General features: G+C 41.1%; 2 protein-coding genes across 2 annotated transcripts in view; both read left to right on the top strand.

The window, feature by feature from the left end:
- Positions 1–17,765, top strand: part of LOC528412 (ATP-binding cassette sub-family C member 4) — a 209,142-nt gene that overhangs the window by 172,196 nt on the left and 19,181 nt on the right. The gene's annotated exons all lie outside the window — the stretch shown is intronic.
- On the top strand, positions 3,170–17,743 carry LOC132344789 (ATP-binding cassette subfamily C member 4; the record flags this gene model as incomplete). The annotated part of the gene is given in 4 exon segments (XM_059884491.1): positions 3,170–3,275; positions 4,952–5,062; positions 12,256–12,356; positions 13,952–17,743. Coding segments are annotated over 4 exon segments (537 nt in total), but the record flags the coding sequence as incomplete, so codon positions are not given.

Below are 17,765 nucleotides of genomic sequence, written 5' to 3' on the forward strand. Positions count from 1 at the left end.
CCAATCCCTCCCAGCATCAGAGTCTTTTCCAATGAGTCAACTCTTCGCATGAGGTGGCCAAAGTACTGGAGTTTCAGCTTTAGCATCATTCCTTCCAAAGAACACACAGGGCTGATCTCCTTTAGAATGGACTGGTTGGATCTCCTTGCAGTCCAAGGGACTCTCAAGAGTCTTCTCCAACACCACAGTCCAAACACATCAATTCTTTGGTGCTTAGCTTTCTTCACAGTCCAACTCTTACATCCATACATGACTACTGGAAAAACCATAGCCTTGACTAGACGGACCTTTGTTGGCAAAGTAATGTCTCTGCTTTTTAATATGCTATCTAAGTTGGTCATAGCTTTCCTTCCAGGGAGTAAGCGTCTTTTAATTTCATGGCTGCAGTCACCATCTGCAGTGATTTTGGAGCCCAGAAAAATAAAGTCAGCCACTGTTTCCACTGTTTCCCCATCTATTTCCATGAAGTGATGGGATCCAGATGCGCATGATCTTCGATTTTCTGAATGTTGAGCTTTGAGCCAACTTTTTCACTCTCCTGCTTTCACTGTCATCAAGAGGCTTTTTAGTTCCTCTTCACTTTCTTCCATAAGGGTGGTGGTCATCTGCATATCTGAGGTTATTGATATTTCTCCCAGCAATCTTGATTCCAGCTTGTGCTTCATCAGCCCAGCATTTTCATGATGTACTCTGCATATAAGTTAAATAAGCAGGGTGACAATATACCAGCCTTGATGTACTCCTTTTCCTGTTTGGAACCAGTCAGTTGTTCCATGTCCAGTTCTAAGTGTTGCTGTCTGCCTGCATACAGGTTTCTCAAGAGGCAGGTCAGGTGGTCTGGGTATTCCCTATCTCTTCAAGAATTTTCCACAGTTTATTGTGAATCCACAAAATCCAAAGGCTTTGGGGAATATATACGGTCAAATCAAAACAAGTTAGACAACTACATTTAATCCAGGTACCCCATGCCTGGCATACGCTCAGATAACCATATCAGTAAGACCATTGAATTAGAATGTTTTATGGTTCTCTATCTAGGTGGCTGGTGGTAGTTTGTGTTCATCCTCAGTCGTGTCTGACTCTTTTGACCCAGGGGACTACATGCAGCGCATGGCCGGGCTTTCCTCTGTCCTTCACCCATCTTCCCAGGAGTTTTGCATCAAACTGCATCCAATGTCCGCATTGAGTTGGTAGATGGCCATCCAACCATCTCATCCCTATGGCTGAGTGGAATTGTCACCTGGCCCCCTAGCCCCTGCTGTCCTCCCCCAGCCGAGGGTCTCCCATTCTCTCTGAGCCCCAGTGTCTCACAGAAGGAAGCCTGCTCCTTCCTTCCTTATAGAATTGGGAACACTAAACACAAGAGGAGGTTCTGTGTCTTTACCTATTTGTACCTCAACCCCTCTAAATGTGCAGTGCCCAGATGCATGTTGGTACTGGCTGAACTGTCATTCAGACAGGCATTCAGATACTGGACTAAAGAGTGAGAACCTGAAAACAGTTTGGAGTTTCACCCCTTGATTCTTTCCCCATATTTTTATAAAATCTCTGAAGCCTCACTGTAAGATGCATTAATAACTTCCCATAAACAACCTAAATTGTACATAACAGGTCTTTCTCTAGGAGATCACACGGTAACAAAGTATGTCAGTATTTCCTGCTGATTACAGCACAAGTTATCATTCACCCCCAGACAGAGTCACAGGCTCACTATGTGTCCCTGACAACAGCAAGTTACAGCCTCATTCATTGGAGGAAGGAAAACCCCACCAGAAGTGTCCTCCCTGCTTGGCAGCCTGCAGCCCACCTGTTCCCTGATGTGCAGGAGCCTGACCTTGATGCTTGTGGTCAGCGTGTTCTTAGAAAAGAAGGCAGGAAATGAATGGTCAGTCATGTGACACCAGGCCCAAACCCACATGTAGTCACTCAAAAGAGAATGGCCACTAAGGCCACTGTCAGATTCTAAAAGATTGATGTGTCACACACCGCAGTGACCTCAGAACACCAGGACAGGTATCTAGCAGGCAGCTAATAAAATGTCCATCAGGTTCCTGGAATGGAAGTCAAGACTGTTCAAAGGCTCCTCGTCTGCCAGGTCCTGTGGGCACAAGGGTGGTGCAGCACCGGGTGATCCGTGATCCGCACAGAGGTTCCTGGTGCAGGTGCAGGGAGAGGCCCAGGACAGGGGAGGCAGCAGACTGTCCCCTCCCCTTACTCGTCTCACCCTGTCCTGTGTCTGGCTCTGGTGCAGGATGGGGGATGATTACTGACTCTATCCCAGCCCTTAGGTTACTCATCTAAGGAGGAGACAGCCCACAGGTTACTCAACAAAATTCAGTGTGGTGAGGACTCTAATTAGGAATTAAATTTTAAAAGGCTACTGATTCAAAAATTAGTGAATGGTAATTACTCACCTATGAAAAAGAATGAAATATTACCATTTGCAGCAACATTGATGGACTTAGGGAATATTATTATTTGTAAAGTAAGTCAGAGGAAGATAAATACGATATCACTTATATGGAATCTAAAAATAATACAAATGAATCTGTATACACAATAGAAATAGACTCAGAGACATAAAAAACAAACTTACAGTTGGCAAAGGGGATTAGGAAAGAGGGAAGAACAAGTTAGAAGTATGGGATTAATAGACATACTGCTATTAATGTGTCAAATAGACAACAACAAGGAATTACTGCAAAGCACAGGGAATTTTATTCAGTATCTTGTATTAACCTGTAATAAAATATAATCTGAAAAAAATAACTGAATGACTATACTATATACCTTAAACTAGCACATTATTGTAAATCAACTGTACTTCAATATATTTTTAAAAAATTGTCAACAATTTCCACCTGGTGAGATGCCAGAAAAATTTGGAGGGAGGCGTGTGTGAGAGGGTCTTGATGAAAGAGCAAGAATTTCTTTATCTAAATCTAGCTGTGATTTGAATTTGATCAAAGATAGTTTCAAGGAGAATCTTTCATTCCCAGGTCATTAAAGTGAAGCTTGGTGTGAGCAGGAATTTGAGGGTCACATGGAGGATTCCCTTTGATGGGATGTGTGACCACAGAGCCCGGGAGGCAGTGGTTTCCTCGCATCCAGCCTCCTTGACTTTCTCTGCTGTGTGTCTGTCTCTGTTTCCCCAGCACGGAGCCCGGTATTTTCCCACTTAGCATCTTCTCTCCGGGGACTCTGGACCATCCGGGCGTACAAAGCTGAACAGAAGTTTCAGGAACTGTTTGATGCACACCAGGATTTGCACTCAGGTCTGTAAGTTTCTGGAGATGGTTTCAAAGGATGGGATGTGCTCCCTTCTGAGGCTGACCTCCCTCTCAGGTGGCCTGGCTGCCCACACCTCTCTTTGTGTCACTCCTCATCCCCCTCTGCACACCTGCCTCCCCCACCCCTTCCTCTCAGCATCCCCTCAGTGCTCCCTTCTTCCCTGTCATCCCCTGCTTTTCTCCCCTGACTGGCTCGCATTGTCCTTGTATCACTGTGCCCTGTAGACTTCTGTCTCTTTAGGGTAAGAGTCAGCAAACTTCTTTTTTGTGAAGATCCAGATAGAAAATATTGTAGGCTTGTGTGCTGTACTGTGTCTGTTGCAACTACTCACCTTTGCTGTTGTAGCACAAAGACAGGCAAAGATAATACATCAGAAAATGGCGGTTTCTGTGTTCCAATAAAACTTTATTTACAGAACCAGATGGTAGCTGTTCTCACCCTCCAGACTGCGGTTTGCTGACTCTTTTCAGAGCGTGGAGGGTGGCAGATGTGATTGAGGAAATAATTTCCTGATTTGCCACCCACTTGATTATGTTTTTATCAGTGAAATTTTTTCCCTAGGTAGAAAATTCAGAATTTCCTCTAAGTCTATAAAATCCAAGCTAAACTTTCCAATGATTATTGTATTTTGAAGATAAAAATGGCATTTTGAAAGTCACATGCAGGTACATATACACAATGGAGTATTACTCAGCCATTAAAAAGAATACATTTGAATCAGTTCTAATGAGGTGGATGAAACTGGAGCCTATTATACACAGTGAAGTAAGCCAGAAAGAAAAATGCCAATATAGTATACTAACGCATACATATGGAATTTAGAAAGATGGTAACAATAACCCTGTATGTGAGACAGCAAAAGAGACACTGATGTATAAAACAGTCTTTTGGACTCTGTGGGAGAGGGAGAGGGTGGGATGATTTGGGAGAATGGCATTGAAATATGTATAATATCATATATGAAACGAGTCACCAGTCCAGGTTCGATGCACGATACTGGATGCTTGGGGCTGGTGCAATGGGACGACCCAGAGGGATGGTATGGGGAGGGAGGAAGGAGGAGGGTTCAGGATGGGGAACACATGTATACCTGTGGCAGATTCATTTCGATATATGGCAAAACCAATACAATATTGTAAAGTTAAAAAATAAAATTAAAATAAAAAAAAAGAAAGTCACATGCAGTTCCTGTTAGCTGATGGTCACATAGACATTGGCTCCTAAGAATAAACACTGCAGGGCCCTGTGGTGAGGGCAGAAGGTGCTGGAAACAGTGTGAGCTGTGCTCTCTGCTGTGTGAGAGCTGGGAGCAGTCGACCCTGTGAGAGGATGATCTTCACACTGAGGCCCAGCACTGCAGGAAATGCACAGATGAGATGATTTCCCATCTTCCTTCTTGTGATCTTATTTCTGTTGATAACCTGTGGGTTGAAATTTTCAATGCATGCTTCCTGGACTGATTCCTGTGTGTTCCATACATTCATTGTCTTGTGTTAGAACCTAGTTTTATAGAATCTTCAGGTTCCTTGGGTATGTAACTTTGCTGTCCTACCTGTGTAAAATCTTCTGTAGCTCAACTGAGAAAATATTCTCCCTCATGAGAAGCAGCTAACATGGTTTTTCTGTTTATATATTACACTTATTATGGTTCCAAATCCAGAGGCTTGGTTCCTGCTTTTGACGACGTCCCGATGGCTCGCTGTGTATCTAGATGTCATCTGTGCCATCTTTGTCACTGCTGTTGCTTTCGGGGCCCTGATTCTGGTAGAAAGTAAGTAAAGATATGAATCCTTGTGGTATGTTTACACTTTTTAGCTTTTTTTTTTTTTTTTTTTTGTAGTTATTAAACTCTTGTCATCATGTCTAACATATACTCTTTGATTCTAATGAATTGTATTAAAGTGTCTGCAGTATGTGACTCCACAGTGTGGTCCATGAGAAGTTGTTTGTGTCTTAATGAGAACTTTTATCTTTTTTTTTTTTTTACTTATTTATTTACAGTAGGTCTTTTTGAGGCCATTTAAAAAAAAAAAAGATTGGCATATGGTTGATTTACAATGTGTTAGCTTCAGGTGTACAGGCAAGTGACTGTTATACATATATCCACTTTTTAAAGATTCTTTTTCCATACCCCATGAACATTGGGGTGAATGTATATTTTTTTAAGTAATTTGCATTTTGATTAATACTTCAAATGAACTATCTTTTAGAAAAGAATTTCTATATTTCACTTTCAGAATCCTTAGGAGCAAAGTCCAGGTATGACGTGCCTGCTCCAGCAGACCTTTGGTGCCGTGGGCCCCTGCTTTGGCTCGCTCAGGACATTCTTTCATTTTTATTTTAAGTTTTATTGGGGTATAGTTCATTTACACTGTTGTCTTAGTTTCCAATGTACAGCAAAGTCAATCTGCTGTACATATACATATATCCACTCTTTTTTAGGTTCTTTCTCATGTAGATCATTACTGAGTTCTCTGTACTTTACAGTCATTTCTTATTACTTATCTATTTTTATATTTTATATATAGTAGTATGTATGTGTCAATCCCAGTCTTCCAATTTATCCCTCCCCTCCCTTATCCCCTGTTAACCGTAAGTTTATTTTCTACATCTGTTACTCTACTTCTGTTTTGTATATAAGTTCATTTGTAGCCTTTTGTTATATTCCATATATAAGCAATATCATATCCTCTGTTTCTCTGTCTGACTTACTTCACTCAGTATGAAAATCTCTAGGTCCAGCCATGTTGCTGCAAATGGTATTATTTCACTCTTTTTTATGGCTGAGTAATATTATACAATATGTATAATAGCGCATCTTCCTTATCCATTGCTCTGTTGATGGACATTTAGGTTGCTTCTATGTCCCGGCTATTGTAAATAGTGCTACAGTGAACATAAGGGTGGATGTATCTTTTGGAATTATGGTTTTCTCTGGATATATGCCCAGGAGTGGGATTGCAGGATCATATGGTAGCTCTCTTTTTAGTTTTTAAAGGAAACTCCATATTGTTCTCCATAGTGGCTTTACCAGTTTATATTCCCACCAACAGTGTTGGAGGGTTCCCTTTTCTCCACATCCTCTCCAGTATTTATTGTTTTGATGATGGTCATTCTGACTGATGTGAGGTGAAACCTCACTGTAGTTTTTTGCTTTTTTTTTCATTTTTTTTCACTGTAGTTTTGATATACATTTTCCTAATAATTAGAGATGTTGACCATCTTTTCATGCATTTTTTTTTTTTTTTTGGCCATCTGGGTTTCTTCTTTGGAGACATTCTCTTTTAATCTTCTGCCCATTTTTTTGGATTTTTTGTTTATTTATTTATTTATTTTATATTGAACTGCATGAGCTGTTTGTATATTTTGGAGAGTCATCCCTTGTAAGTCACTTTGTTTGCAAATATTTCTCCCCATTCTGCAGATTATCTTTGGTATTTTTTATGGGTTTCTTTGCTGTGCAAAAGCTTTTAAGATTCATTGGGTCCCATTTGTTTATGTTTTATTTTATTTTCGCTACTCTAGGAGGTGCTGCAATTTATGTCAGAGAGAGTTCTCCCTATGTTTTCATCTAAAAGTTTTGTAGTGTCTGGTCTTACATTTATGTCTTTAATCCATTTTGAATTTATTTTTGTGTATGGTGTTAGGGAAAGTTCTAATTTTATTATTTTACATGTAGCTGTCCAGTTTTCCCAGCACCAATTATTGAAGAAACAGTCTTTTCTCTGTTGTATATTCTTGCTTACTTTGTCATAAGTGATCATAGGTGCCTGGTGGTTATCTCTGGACTTTCTGTCCTGTTCTGTTGATCTGTATTTCTGATTTTGGTGCCACTTAGCATTTGGTGCCACTTTCAGTTACTGTAGCTTTGTAATACAGAGAAGGCAATGGCACCCAACTCCAGTACTCTTGCCTGGGAAAGTCCCATGGACGGAGGAGCCTGGAAGGCTACAGTCCATGGGGTCACTGAGGGTCGGACACGACTGAGTGACTTCACTTTCATTTTTCACTTTCACGCATTGGAGAAGGAAATGGCAACCCGCTCCAGTGTTCTTGCCTGGAGAATCCCAGGGACGGGGGAGCCTGGTGGGCTGCTGTCTATGGGGTTGCACAGAGTCTGACACAACTGAAGTGACTTAGCAGCAGCAGCAGCTTTGTAATATAGTCTAAAGACAGGGAGTGTGATTCCTCCTAGCTTCATTTTTCTTCTTTGTTTTTCTCAAGATTACATTGGCTATTCATGGTATTTTGTGTTTCCATTCAAAATGTAAACTTTTTTTGTTCTAATTCTGTGAAAAATGCCATTGGCAATTTGATAGGGATTGCACTGAATCTGTAGATTGCTTAAGTAGTTTGTTTGTTTGTTTGTTTACAGTAGGTCATCATGGAGGTCTTTTATCTTTTTATCTTTCTTTGAATGGGTTGAGGTCTATATAACTGTAGAAGAATGACCTTCTGAACATCCCAGGTAGTCTCCTGTAGTTGCATAGAGAGAACCAAGTTTACTATTAAGCTTTCTGTACAGCTTAGAAAAGGCTGAGGAACTAGAGATAAAATTGCCAACATCTGCTGGATCATGGAAAAAGGAAGAGAATTCCAGAAAAACATCTATTTCTGCTTTATTTACTATGCCAAAGCCTTTGACTGTGTAGATCACAATAAACTATGGAAAATTCTGAAAGAGATGGGAATACCAGACCACCTGACCTGCCTCTTGAGAAACCTATATGCAGGTCAGGAAGCAACAGTTAGAACTGGACATGGAACAGACTGGCTCCAAATAGGAAAAGGAATACATCAAGGCTGTATACTGTCACTCTGCTTATTTAACTTCTATGCAGAGTACATCATGAGAAACGCCGGGCTGGAAGAAACACAAACTGGAATCAAGATTGCTGGGAGAAATATCAGTAATCTCAGACATACAGATGACTCCAACCTTATGGCAGAAAGTTCAGTTCAGTTCAGTCGCTCAGTCGTGTCTGACTCTGCGACCATGAATCGCAGCATGCCAGGCCTCCCTGTCCATCACCAACTCCTGGAGTTCACTCAGACTCACGTCCATCAAGTCAGTGATGCCATCCCACCATCTCATCCTCTGTCGTCCCCTTCTCCTCTCCCCCCCAATCCCTCCCAGCATCAGAGTCTTTTCCAATGAGTCAACTCTTTGCATGACGTGGCCAAAGTACTGGAGTTTCAGCTTTAGCATCATTCCTTCCAAAGAAATCCCAGGGTTGATCTCCTTCAGAATGGACTGGTTGGATCTCCTTGCAGTCCAAGGGACTCTCAAGAGTCTTCTCCAACACCACAGTTCAAAAGCATCAATTCTTCAGTGCTCAGCCTTCTTCACAGTCCAACTCTCACATCCATACAAAAAACCTCTTGATGAAAGTGAAAGAGGAGAGTGAAAAAGTTGGCTTAAAGGTCAATATTCAGAAAACGAAGATCATGGCATCTGGTCCCATCACTTCATGGGAAATAGATGGGGAAACAGTGGAAACAGCGTCAGACTTTATTTTTTTGGCGGGCTCCAAAATCACTGCAGATGGTGACTGCAGCCATGAAATTAAAGACGCTTACTCCTTGGAAGAAAAGTTATGACCAACCTAGATAGCATATTCAAAAGCAGTGACATTACTTTGCCAACAAAGTTCTGGCTAGTCAAGGCTATAGTTTTTCCAGTGGTCATGTATGGATGTGAAAGTTGGACTGTGAAGAAAGCTGAACACCAATGAATTGATGCATTTGAACTGTGGTGTTGGAGAAGACTCTTGAGAGTCCCTTGGACTGCAAGGAGATCCAACCAGTCCATTCTAAAGGAGATTAGCCCTGGCTGTTCTTTGGAAGGACTGATGCTAAAGTTGAAACTCCAGTATTTTGGCCACCTCATGCGAAGAGTTGACTCATTGGAAAAGACTCTGATGCTGGGAGGGATTTGTGGCAGTAGGAGAAGGGGACAACAGAGGATAAGATGGCTGGAAGGCATCACCGCCTTGATGGACCTGAGTTTGGGTGAACTCCAGGAGTTGGTGATGGACAGAGAGGCCTAGCATGCTGCAATTCATGGGGTCGCAAAGAGTCAGACAGGACTGAGCAACTGAACTGAACTGACTATTTAGGTTATAGGTTTTAGCTTTAGGGCTACTTGGATCTCTTGGTTGTAGGGGTCTGGTGTACTGGTGTTAGAAAGAGTCTCTAACAAAAACCGTATCCTCACTGCTGTGTGCGTCACAAATGAGCAATTGTTGGAATGTGTGTCATGAATTCACCATCCCTCACTATTCCATAACAATAACCCTGAATCACAGTCTTTAATGCAAAAATGAGAGTAATTTGTTAGATTTAAAAGCATTGCCTAGTTTTGCAAAACCCATTGTCTTGTTTTTGTGATTTCAATTGCAGATACATTGGACATAGAAAGTGAAATTACATAATGGTAATTGAAGCATAACGATAAAAATCTGAGCAATGACATCCTCACCTATATTATACTGTCAAGTGTATCTCAATCTAGGTGGGATTAATATGATAAAGGATGAAAATGGTAAGGATCTAAGAGAAGCAGAAGAGATTAGGAAAAGATGGCACAAATACACAGAATAACTGTACAACAAAGATCTTAATGACCTGGATAACCATGATGATGTGGTCACTCACCTAAGCCCAGACATCCTGGACTGTGAAGTCAAGTGGACCTTAACTTCAAAGCATTACTACGAACAAAGCTAGTGAAGGTAATGGAATTCCAGCTGAGCAATTTAATCTCCTAAAAGATGATTCAGTTGAAGTGTGGCACTTAATATACCAGAAAATTTGGAAAATTCAACAGTGGCCACAGGATTGGAAAAGGTTAGTTTTCATTCCAATCCTAAAGAAAGGCAATCTCAGAGAATGTTCAAACTATGATACAATTGAACTCATTTTGCATGCTAGTAAGGTTATACACAAATTCCTTCAAACAAGACTTAAGCAGTGCATGAACCAGAAATTTCCAGCTGGACAAGCTGGGTTTACAAAAGGCAGAGGAACCAGAGATGAAATTGCCAATATTCCCTGGATCATAGAGAAATCAAGGGAATTCCAGAAAAACATCGGCTTCATTGACTATGTGAAAGGCTTTGACTGTGTAGATCACAACAAACTGTGAAAAATTCTGAAAGAGATAGGAATACCAGACCATCTTACCTGTATCCTGAGAAACCTGTATGCAAGTCAAGAAGAAACAGAACTGGACAAGGAACAATGGAGTGCTTCAAAACTGGAGAAGGAGAATGACAAGGCTGTATATTGTCACTATGTTTATTTAACTTATATGCAGAATACATCATGCAAAATGCTGGGCTGGATGAAGCACAAGCTGGAATCAAGATTTCTGGGAGAAATATCAATAACCACAGATATGCAGATGATACCATTCTAATGACAGAAAGTGAGAAGCCTCTTGATGAAAGTGACAGAGTAGAGTGGAAAAGCTGGCTTAAAACTCAGCATTCAAAAAACTAAGATCATGATATCTGGTCCCATCTGGGGAAAAATTAAAAACAGTGACAGATTTTATTTTCTTGGGTTCCAAAAATCACTTCAAACTGTGACTGTAGCCATGAATGAAAAGACGTTTGCTTCTTGGAAGGAAAGCTATGACAAATCTAGACAGAATATTACAAAGCAGAGACATCACTTTGCCAACAAAGATCTACATAGTGAAGGTTTATTTTTTCCAGTAGTCATGTAAGAGTTGTCAACAGATGTATGAGCTGGGCCATTAAAAAAGGCTGAGGGCCAAAGAATTGATGCTTTCAAGCTGTGGTTTTGGAGAAGACTCTTGAGAGTCCTTTGGACTGTAAGGAGATCAAACCAGTCAATCCTAAAGGAAATCAACCCTGAATATTCACTGGAAGGACTGATGCTGAAGCCGAAGCTCCAATATTTTGACCACCTGATGAGAAGCGCTGACTCATTAGAGAAGACCCTGATACTGGGAAAGATTGAAGGCAGGAGAAGAAGGGAGTGGCAGAGGATGAGATGGTTGGATGGTATCATTGACTCGATGGACATGAGTTTGAGCAAACTCCAGGAGATAACGAAGAAGAGGAAGCCTGGTGTGCTGCAGTCCATGGAGACACAGAATCAGACATGAGTTAGTGACTGAACAACAACTTTGTTCAGTTCAATTGCTGAGTCATGTCTGACTCTTTGGGACGCCATAGACTGCAGCACTCCAGGCCTCCCTGTCCATCACCAACTCCCAGAGTTTTCTCAAACTCATGTCCATTGAGTTGGTGTTGCCATCCAACTATTTCATCCTCTGTCGTTTAACAGCTTTGTTAGTTCTTTCTAAATTCATAATATTTTTAAAAAATTACTTATTTATTTGGCTGTACTGGGTCTTAGTTGGGGCGCGCAGTATCTTCAGTCTTAGTTGTAACAGGCAGGACTTTAGTTGCAGCATGTGAACTCTTAGTTGTGGCATATGGAATCTATCTAGTTCCCTGACCAGGGATCAAACTTGGGCCTCTGCATTGGAAACTCAGAGTCTTAGCTATTGGACCACCAGGGAAGTCCCTCATAGTGTTTGTTTGTTTTTTTTAACTTTATTATTGTCTCATACAACAGAAGTAATATTATGAGTAATACTATCATTAGCAAATGATTTAAATATTATAAAGGAATCTTCTCACTACTATATATAAAATAGCTAACTAAAAAAGACCTACTGTATAGCACAGGGAACTCTATTTAATACTCTGTAATGATGTATGTGGGAAAATAATTTTTAAAGAGCAGATTATATATATGTCTGGCTAATTCACTTTACTGTGTACCTGAAACTAACACAACTTTGTAAATCAATTGCACTCAAATAAAAATCATAAAAATAAAGGTGTCTTCTTTGTAGAGTGACAGAAGGACCTGTGTGAAGGGTTGAGAAGGAGACTGACTTTCTTCTTCTTCTTCCTCATTTAGCTTTGGATGCTGGGCATGTTGGCCTCGTCTTGTCACTAACCATCACACTTACCAGTATCTTCCAGTGGTGCGTCAGGCAAAGTGCGGAAGTTGAGAACATGGTGATGTTTATTTTTCTGTTCTTAGCCTTTTCAGGTCTCCTTGCTGTTATATGACATAAAAGCAATTCTTATGTAAAATAATAAAACTGTTATTTTTACATCATTTTACAAAGTTTTTTACATTCTCCTCCATCTTCTTAAGGGCTTCCTTGGTGGCTCAGAAGGTAAAGAATCCTCCTGCAATGCAGGAGCCACAGGAGACTCAGGTTCAATCTCTTGGTTGGGAAGATCCCATAGAAAAGGGAACGGCTACTCCAATATTCTTGCCTGGAGAATCCCCATGGACAGAGGAGCCTGGCAGGCTACAGTCCATAGGGTTGCAAAGAGTTGGGCATGACTGAGCAAGTTTCACTTTCACTTTCCATGTGCTTAAAGTTAATGTAAAATAAAATATATACATATTTTTCTCAGTCATGTGTATGCCATGTCAGGTTTTGTATTCATCACAAACTGTCTCCAAATACAACCTCCTGTAGGAGGGAGGTTCTGAAATTCTGGAGACAATATAAGCTAATTTCTTAGCAGCTTGTTTACATTTGTTTCTTAATGGGTAATTCCTCATTTTTGGTAAAATAAAATAATCCAATATTTTGAGGTTTATTTAATTACTATGTTCCTCCACCCATCCCCCATTTTATTATTTATTTTTGTGTGTGTTGAACACCGAATTTGCTGGTGGCCCTTCTTCCTGGTAGGATAGGCTCCCTCTCAAAATATGCTTTCTAAGGTGTGGAGTCATGGTTCTTTAGAAGAAACATTATACGCTTTTGAAAATTTGTACCTTTTCCTAAAGGGAGAAAAACAATAAAAATGAAATTTTCCCATATGTTTCTTCTAACAGAATAGAAGTAGTGAAAGTCGCTCAGTCATGTCTGACTCTTTGTGACCCCATGGACTGTATAGTCCATGGAATTCTCCAGGCCAGAATACTGGAGTGGGTAGCCTTTCCCTTCTCTAGGGGATCTTCCCAACCCAGAGATCAAACCCAGGTCACCTGCATTGCAGGAGGATTCTTTACCAGCTGAGCCACAAGACAAGGCCAAGAATACTGGAGTGGTTAGCTTATCCCTTCTTCAGGGGAACTTCCCAACCCAGGAACTGAACCAGGGTCTCCTGCATTGCAGGCAAATTCTTTACAAACTGAGCTATCAGGAAAGCTCATAACAGAGTAGAAAATCACTGATTATTAAAATGAGGTTTGATGACCATCCAGTTCTGTTCATCTGTAACACGTGGCCCTTCTGTGGCCACACATTACTAACTGGTGTCCAAAAGTATTATTTTCTTTGAAAATATTCTTTTTTTTTTTAATTCAGATGTGAAAGGAGGATCAATAAAATTTTACCATGCATTTCTTTAATTTTTTAGCTTTAGTATAAAATTGAAGGAAATAGTCGTATGTAAAAGAGTTGAAGATGATGAATAAGTTTTTAAATCATCCAAGGCCTTATCAGACTCCTACTTCTGTCCTTTGTGGATGCTGAGATCTAGGTTGTTCTGAACTGTATAAAAGCAGAAGGTTTCATTTACAATCTCTGAACATCCATAAACAAGATCCTCTGATACTAACTCATGAGATGTCATACATGTTTCAGATGATTTCAGTAGAAAGGGTGATTGAATACACAGACCTTGTGAAAGAAGCATCCTGGGAACTTGAGTATCGTCCACCACCATCCTGGCCCAACGAAGGAATGATTTCCTTTAACAATGTGAACTTCAGGCATACGTCGGATGGGCCTCTGGTATTGTGGAACATGTATCCAACATTTTACCCAGGACAAAAGGTTAGTTTAAGCCATTTGCCTTTTTAAAATCTGGCTAAAGATTTAGCACCACATCGGCTCTTGACTTCTTTGGCAGTGTGTCAGGGGGACTGTTTCCTCCTAATGGATGCAGATTAGATCAGTGACATTGTAGGTGAATCTTTCTTGGAAACTGACCATGGAATGGGGATACCAGGAAATTTCTTCTCTGTGTTGTGAGTTCCCTCATAATGGTTGATGGGTCCTGGGATCCAGGGCTCCATCTTAACCTGACTCAGAACACTATATGTGACATCTGATTATTCATACAAAGTCTGGGACGTCAGCCTTGTCTTCCTGGCCCTAACCCTCCAATATTTCATTCCTTTCCATATTTTCTTGTTTGTATTTCTGAGATCTCCTCCTCCTCCCATGGTGCCCTGTGGTTTCAGCCTCCCTCTCTGTCCCTTAGCCCTTCCTGTAGCCTTGTCCTCCACTCACCCACACTGAGCTGCCATCCCCTTGTCCTCCCACCACAAACTGCTGCTTTCTTTAGCACAGATCTGATCCTTACTGGCCTGGTGAGCTGCTGCTGGAACCATAGCATAGCTTCAAGTCCACTCCAGCAGGGGCCATGGGGTGAGCTGTGTCCACCAGGGAAGAGCCTCAATAATAACCCAGTCAGCAGTGAGGAATCATGGTATCAGATGGAGGCAAGGTCTAGAGATTGGCTCAAAGTCAAAAGCAAATTGATGGGATCAGAGAAGATCTGTGTGGGAGATGGCAGAGAGGCTTGTGACCTGGACCTGTCAACATCCATGTCTGCTTGTGATGTTCCTTCTGCACTCAGTTTGAGGCCCTCAGCTGGGATCAGGACAGAATCTTGAAGAAGAGACTGAACTGGACAAGGTGTTAGGAGCTCTTCCCCACCCCTCTGCAGCCAGTTTGTCTGACACACACACACCCCTGAACTTGGATTGTGTGTAGTTTCTCCCAAAGCACCAGGTCCTCCCTGTTCCCAGTGCACATGCTGCCCCTCAGCCTCAGAGACCCAGGCCCTCTGTCATCTGGATGGTGAAAATCTCATTTTCTGAGTCAATCCTAGTGCATCTCTGAGACCCTCAGTTCTTCCTTAGTGTCTTATATATTCTTTGAAGATAGCATTTATGGTACAGCTATATTTATAGCAGCCAAAAGTTGGAAGGAACTAAATCCTTACGTGAAGCATTATTCAGCCTTAAAAAGGAAGAAAATTCTGACCTGTGGATAAACCTTGATGACATCTTACTAAATGAAATAAGCCAGACACAAAAGGAATGAATACTCCGATTCCATTTGTGTGAGATTCCTAGAGAGTAAAATCCAAGAAGACAGGAAGTAGGATGGTGGTCTCCAGGGACTGGGGGAGGGTAAATGGGGAGCTGTTTATTTAATGGGTATGAATTTCAGTTTTACAAGGCAGAAAAAAATTCTCAAGCTTGGTTGCACAGCAATGTGAACATACTAAACACCGAACTAACCACTTAAAATGGTAAAATAGTTAAATTTTACGTTATGTGAATTTTATCATAAATAAAAGAAAAGATAGCACCTGTGACGTGCTTTGTAATTTGGGATCTGTATCTCATAGTACCTTGAGGCTTTGTAAAATCAGGGAGCATCTTGTTTTCATATTTGTTCCCAGAAAGGAGCATTCTGCAGGGCACAGAGAGAGTACTGAGGGACTGCTGGTTGTGAGGGTGAGTGAGTTACACAGGTGTGAGCAAGCAGAAACCAGCACACACACACACACACACACACACGACAACTCTGTAAATAACTGAAAGAACTGCTCTTTAAAACTCCTACCACCCCACAGACCCATCTAGTGGAAAATAGCTATAATTTAATGCATTATTGATTAATGCAAAGCCTTTGACTGTATGGATCACAATAAACTGTGGAAAATTCTGAAGGAGATGGGAATACCAGACCACCTGACCTGCCACTTGAGGAACCTATATGCAGGTCAGGAAGCAACAGTTAGAACTGGACATGGAACAACAGACTGGTTCCAAATAGGAAAAGGAGTACATCAAGGCTGTATATTGTCACCCTGCTTATTTAAGTTATATGCAGAGTACATCATGAGAAACACTGGGCTGGAAGAAGCACACGCTGGAATCAAGATTGCCGGGAGAAATATCAATAACCTCAAACATGCAGATGACACCACACTTATGGCAGAAAGTGAAGAGGAACTAAAAAGCCTCTTGATGAAAGTGAAAGAGGAGAGTGAAAAAGTTGGCTTAAAGCTCAACATTTAGAAAACAAAGATCATGGCATCTGATCCCATCACTTCATGGCAAATAGATGGGGAAACAGCAGACACAGTGTCAGACTTTATTTTTCTGGGCTCCAAAATCACTGCAGATGGTGATTGCAGCCATGAAATTAAAAGACAATTACTCCTTGGAAGGAGAGTTATGACCAACCTCAGTTCAGTTCAGTTCAGTTGCTCAGTTGTGTCCAACTCTTTGCGACCCCATGAATTGCAGCACGCCAGGCCTCCCTGTCTGACCAACCTAGACAGCATATTAAAAAGCAGAGACATTACTTTGTCAACAAAGGTCTGTCTAGTCAAGGCTATGATTTTTCCAGTGGTCATGTATGGATGTGAGATTAGGACTGTGAATAAAGCTGAGCACTGAAGAATTGATGCTTTTAAACTGTGGTATTGGAGAAGACTCTTGAGATTCCCTTAGACTGCAAAGAGATCCAACCAGTCCATTCTAAAGGAGATCAGTCCTGGGTGTTCATTGGAAGGACTGATGTTGAAGCTGAAACTCCAATACTTTGGCCACCTCGTGTGAAGAGTTGACTCATTGGAAAAGACCCTGATGCTGGGAAGGATTGGGTGCAGGAAGAGAAGGGGATGACAGAGGATGAGATGGCTGGATGGCATCACCAACTCGATGGACATGAGTTTGGGTAGACTCCAGGAGTTGGTGATGGACAGGGAGGGCTGGCGTGCTGCAATTCATGGGGTCACAAGGAGTCGGACACAACTGAGTGACTGAACTGAACTGAATGAATGAAACCCTTGTAACATAAAATAATATTCAATTTAATGCCTAAATGTTACCCAGGGAGCAGCTTCAGTTAGTCACAAGGCAAAAGCTGGTCCTAATTATTTCCAGTTCCATTGTAGGTCAGGAAAAAGGTGAACTACTGTGTCGGGAAAATATTAATCACAGCTCTTGATACAATCTTTCCCTCAGAGCACTGTGTGTGATGTTTACTTACACTCAGACAATGTGTCTGTCAGGTTTTCTGTTGTAAATGTAATTCTGTTAACCTGTACTTGTCTTAAATTTTCCCCAAAGCCATAAAATATGAATTATCTAAGAAACTCTGTAGTACAACTTAGAAACATAACAGATTCTTCTTCTTCCTTCTTAAAACCTGTAAATCATAGGATCATTGAGATTCTAAAATGTTTGAGGGAGAAATGAATTTGGAGACTGAATTAATAAATTTAGTAACTTGACTTTTGATCTGTTACTTGGTCCACTCTCAGTATCACTGTTAGCTTCATTTCTGTGTTTGGAAATTATACCCTGGCAGTGTGTTCATGAATTGATTTCACTCCGCCTGTGTACATACCAGGCTCGGTCTCCTGTTC

This window comes from Bos taurus, unplaced genomic scaffold, assembly GCF_002263795.3.
Source record: "Bos taurus isolate L1 Dominette 01449 registration number 42190680 breed Hereford unplaced genomic scaffold, ARS-UCD2.0 Leftover_ScbfJmS_713, whole genome shotgun sequence".
NCBI classification, from domain to species: Eukaryota; Metazoa; Chordata; class Mammalia; order Artiodactyla; family Bovidae; genus Bos; species Bos taurus.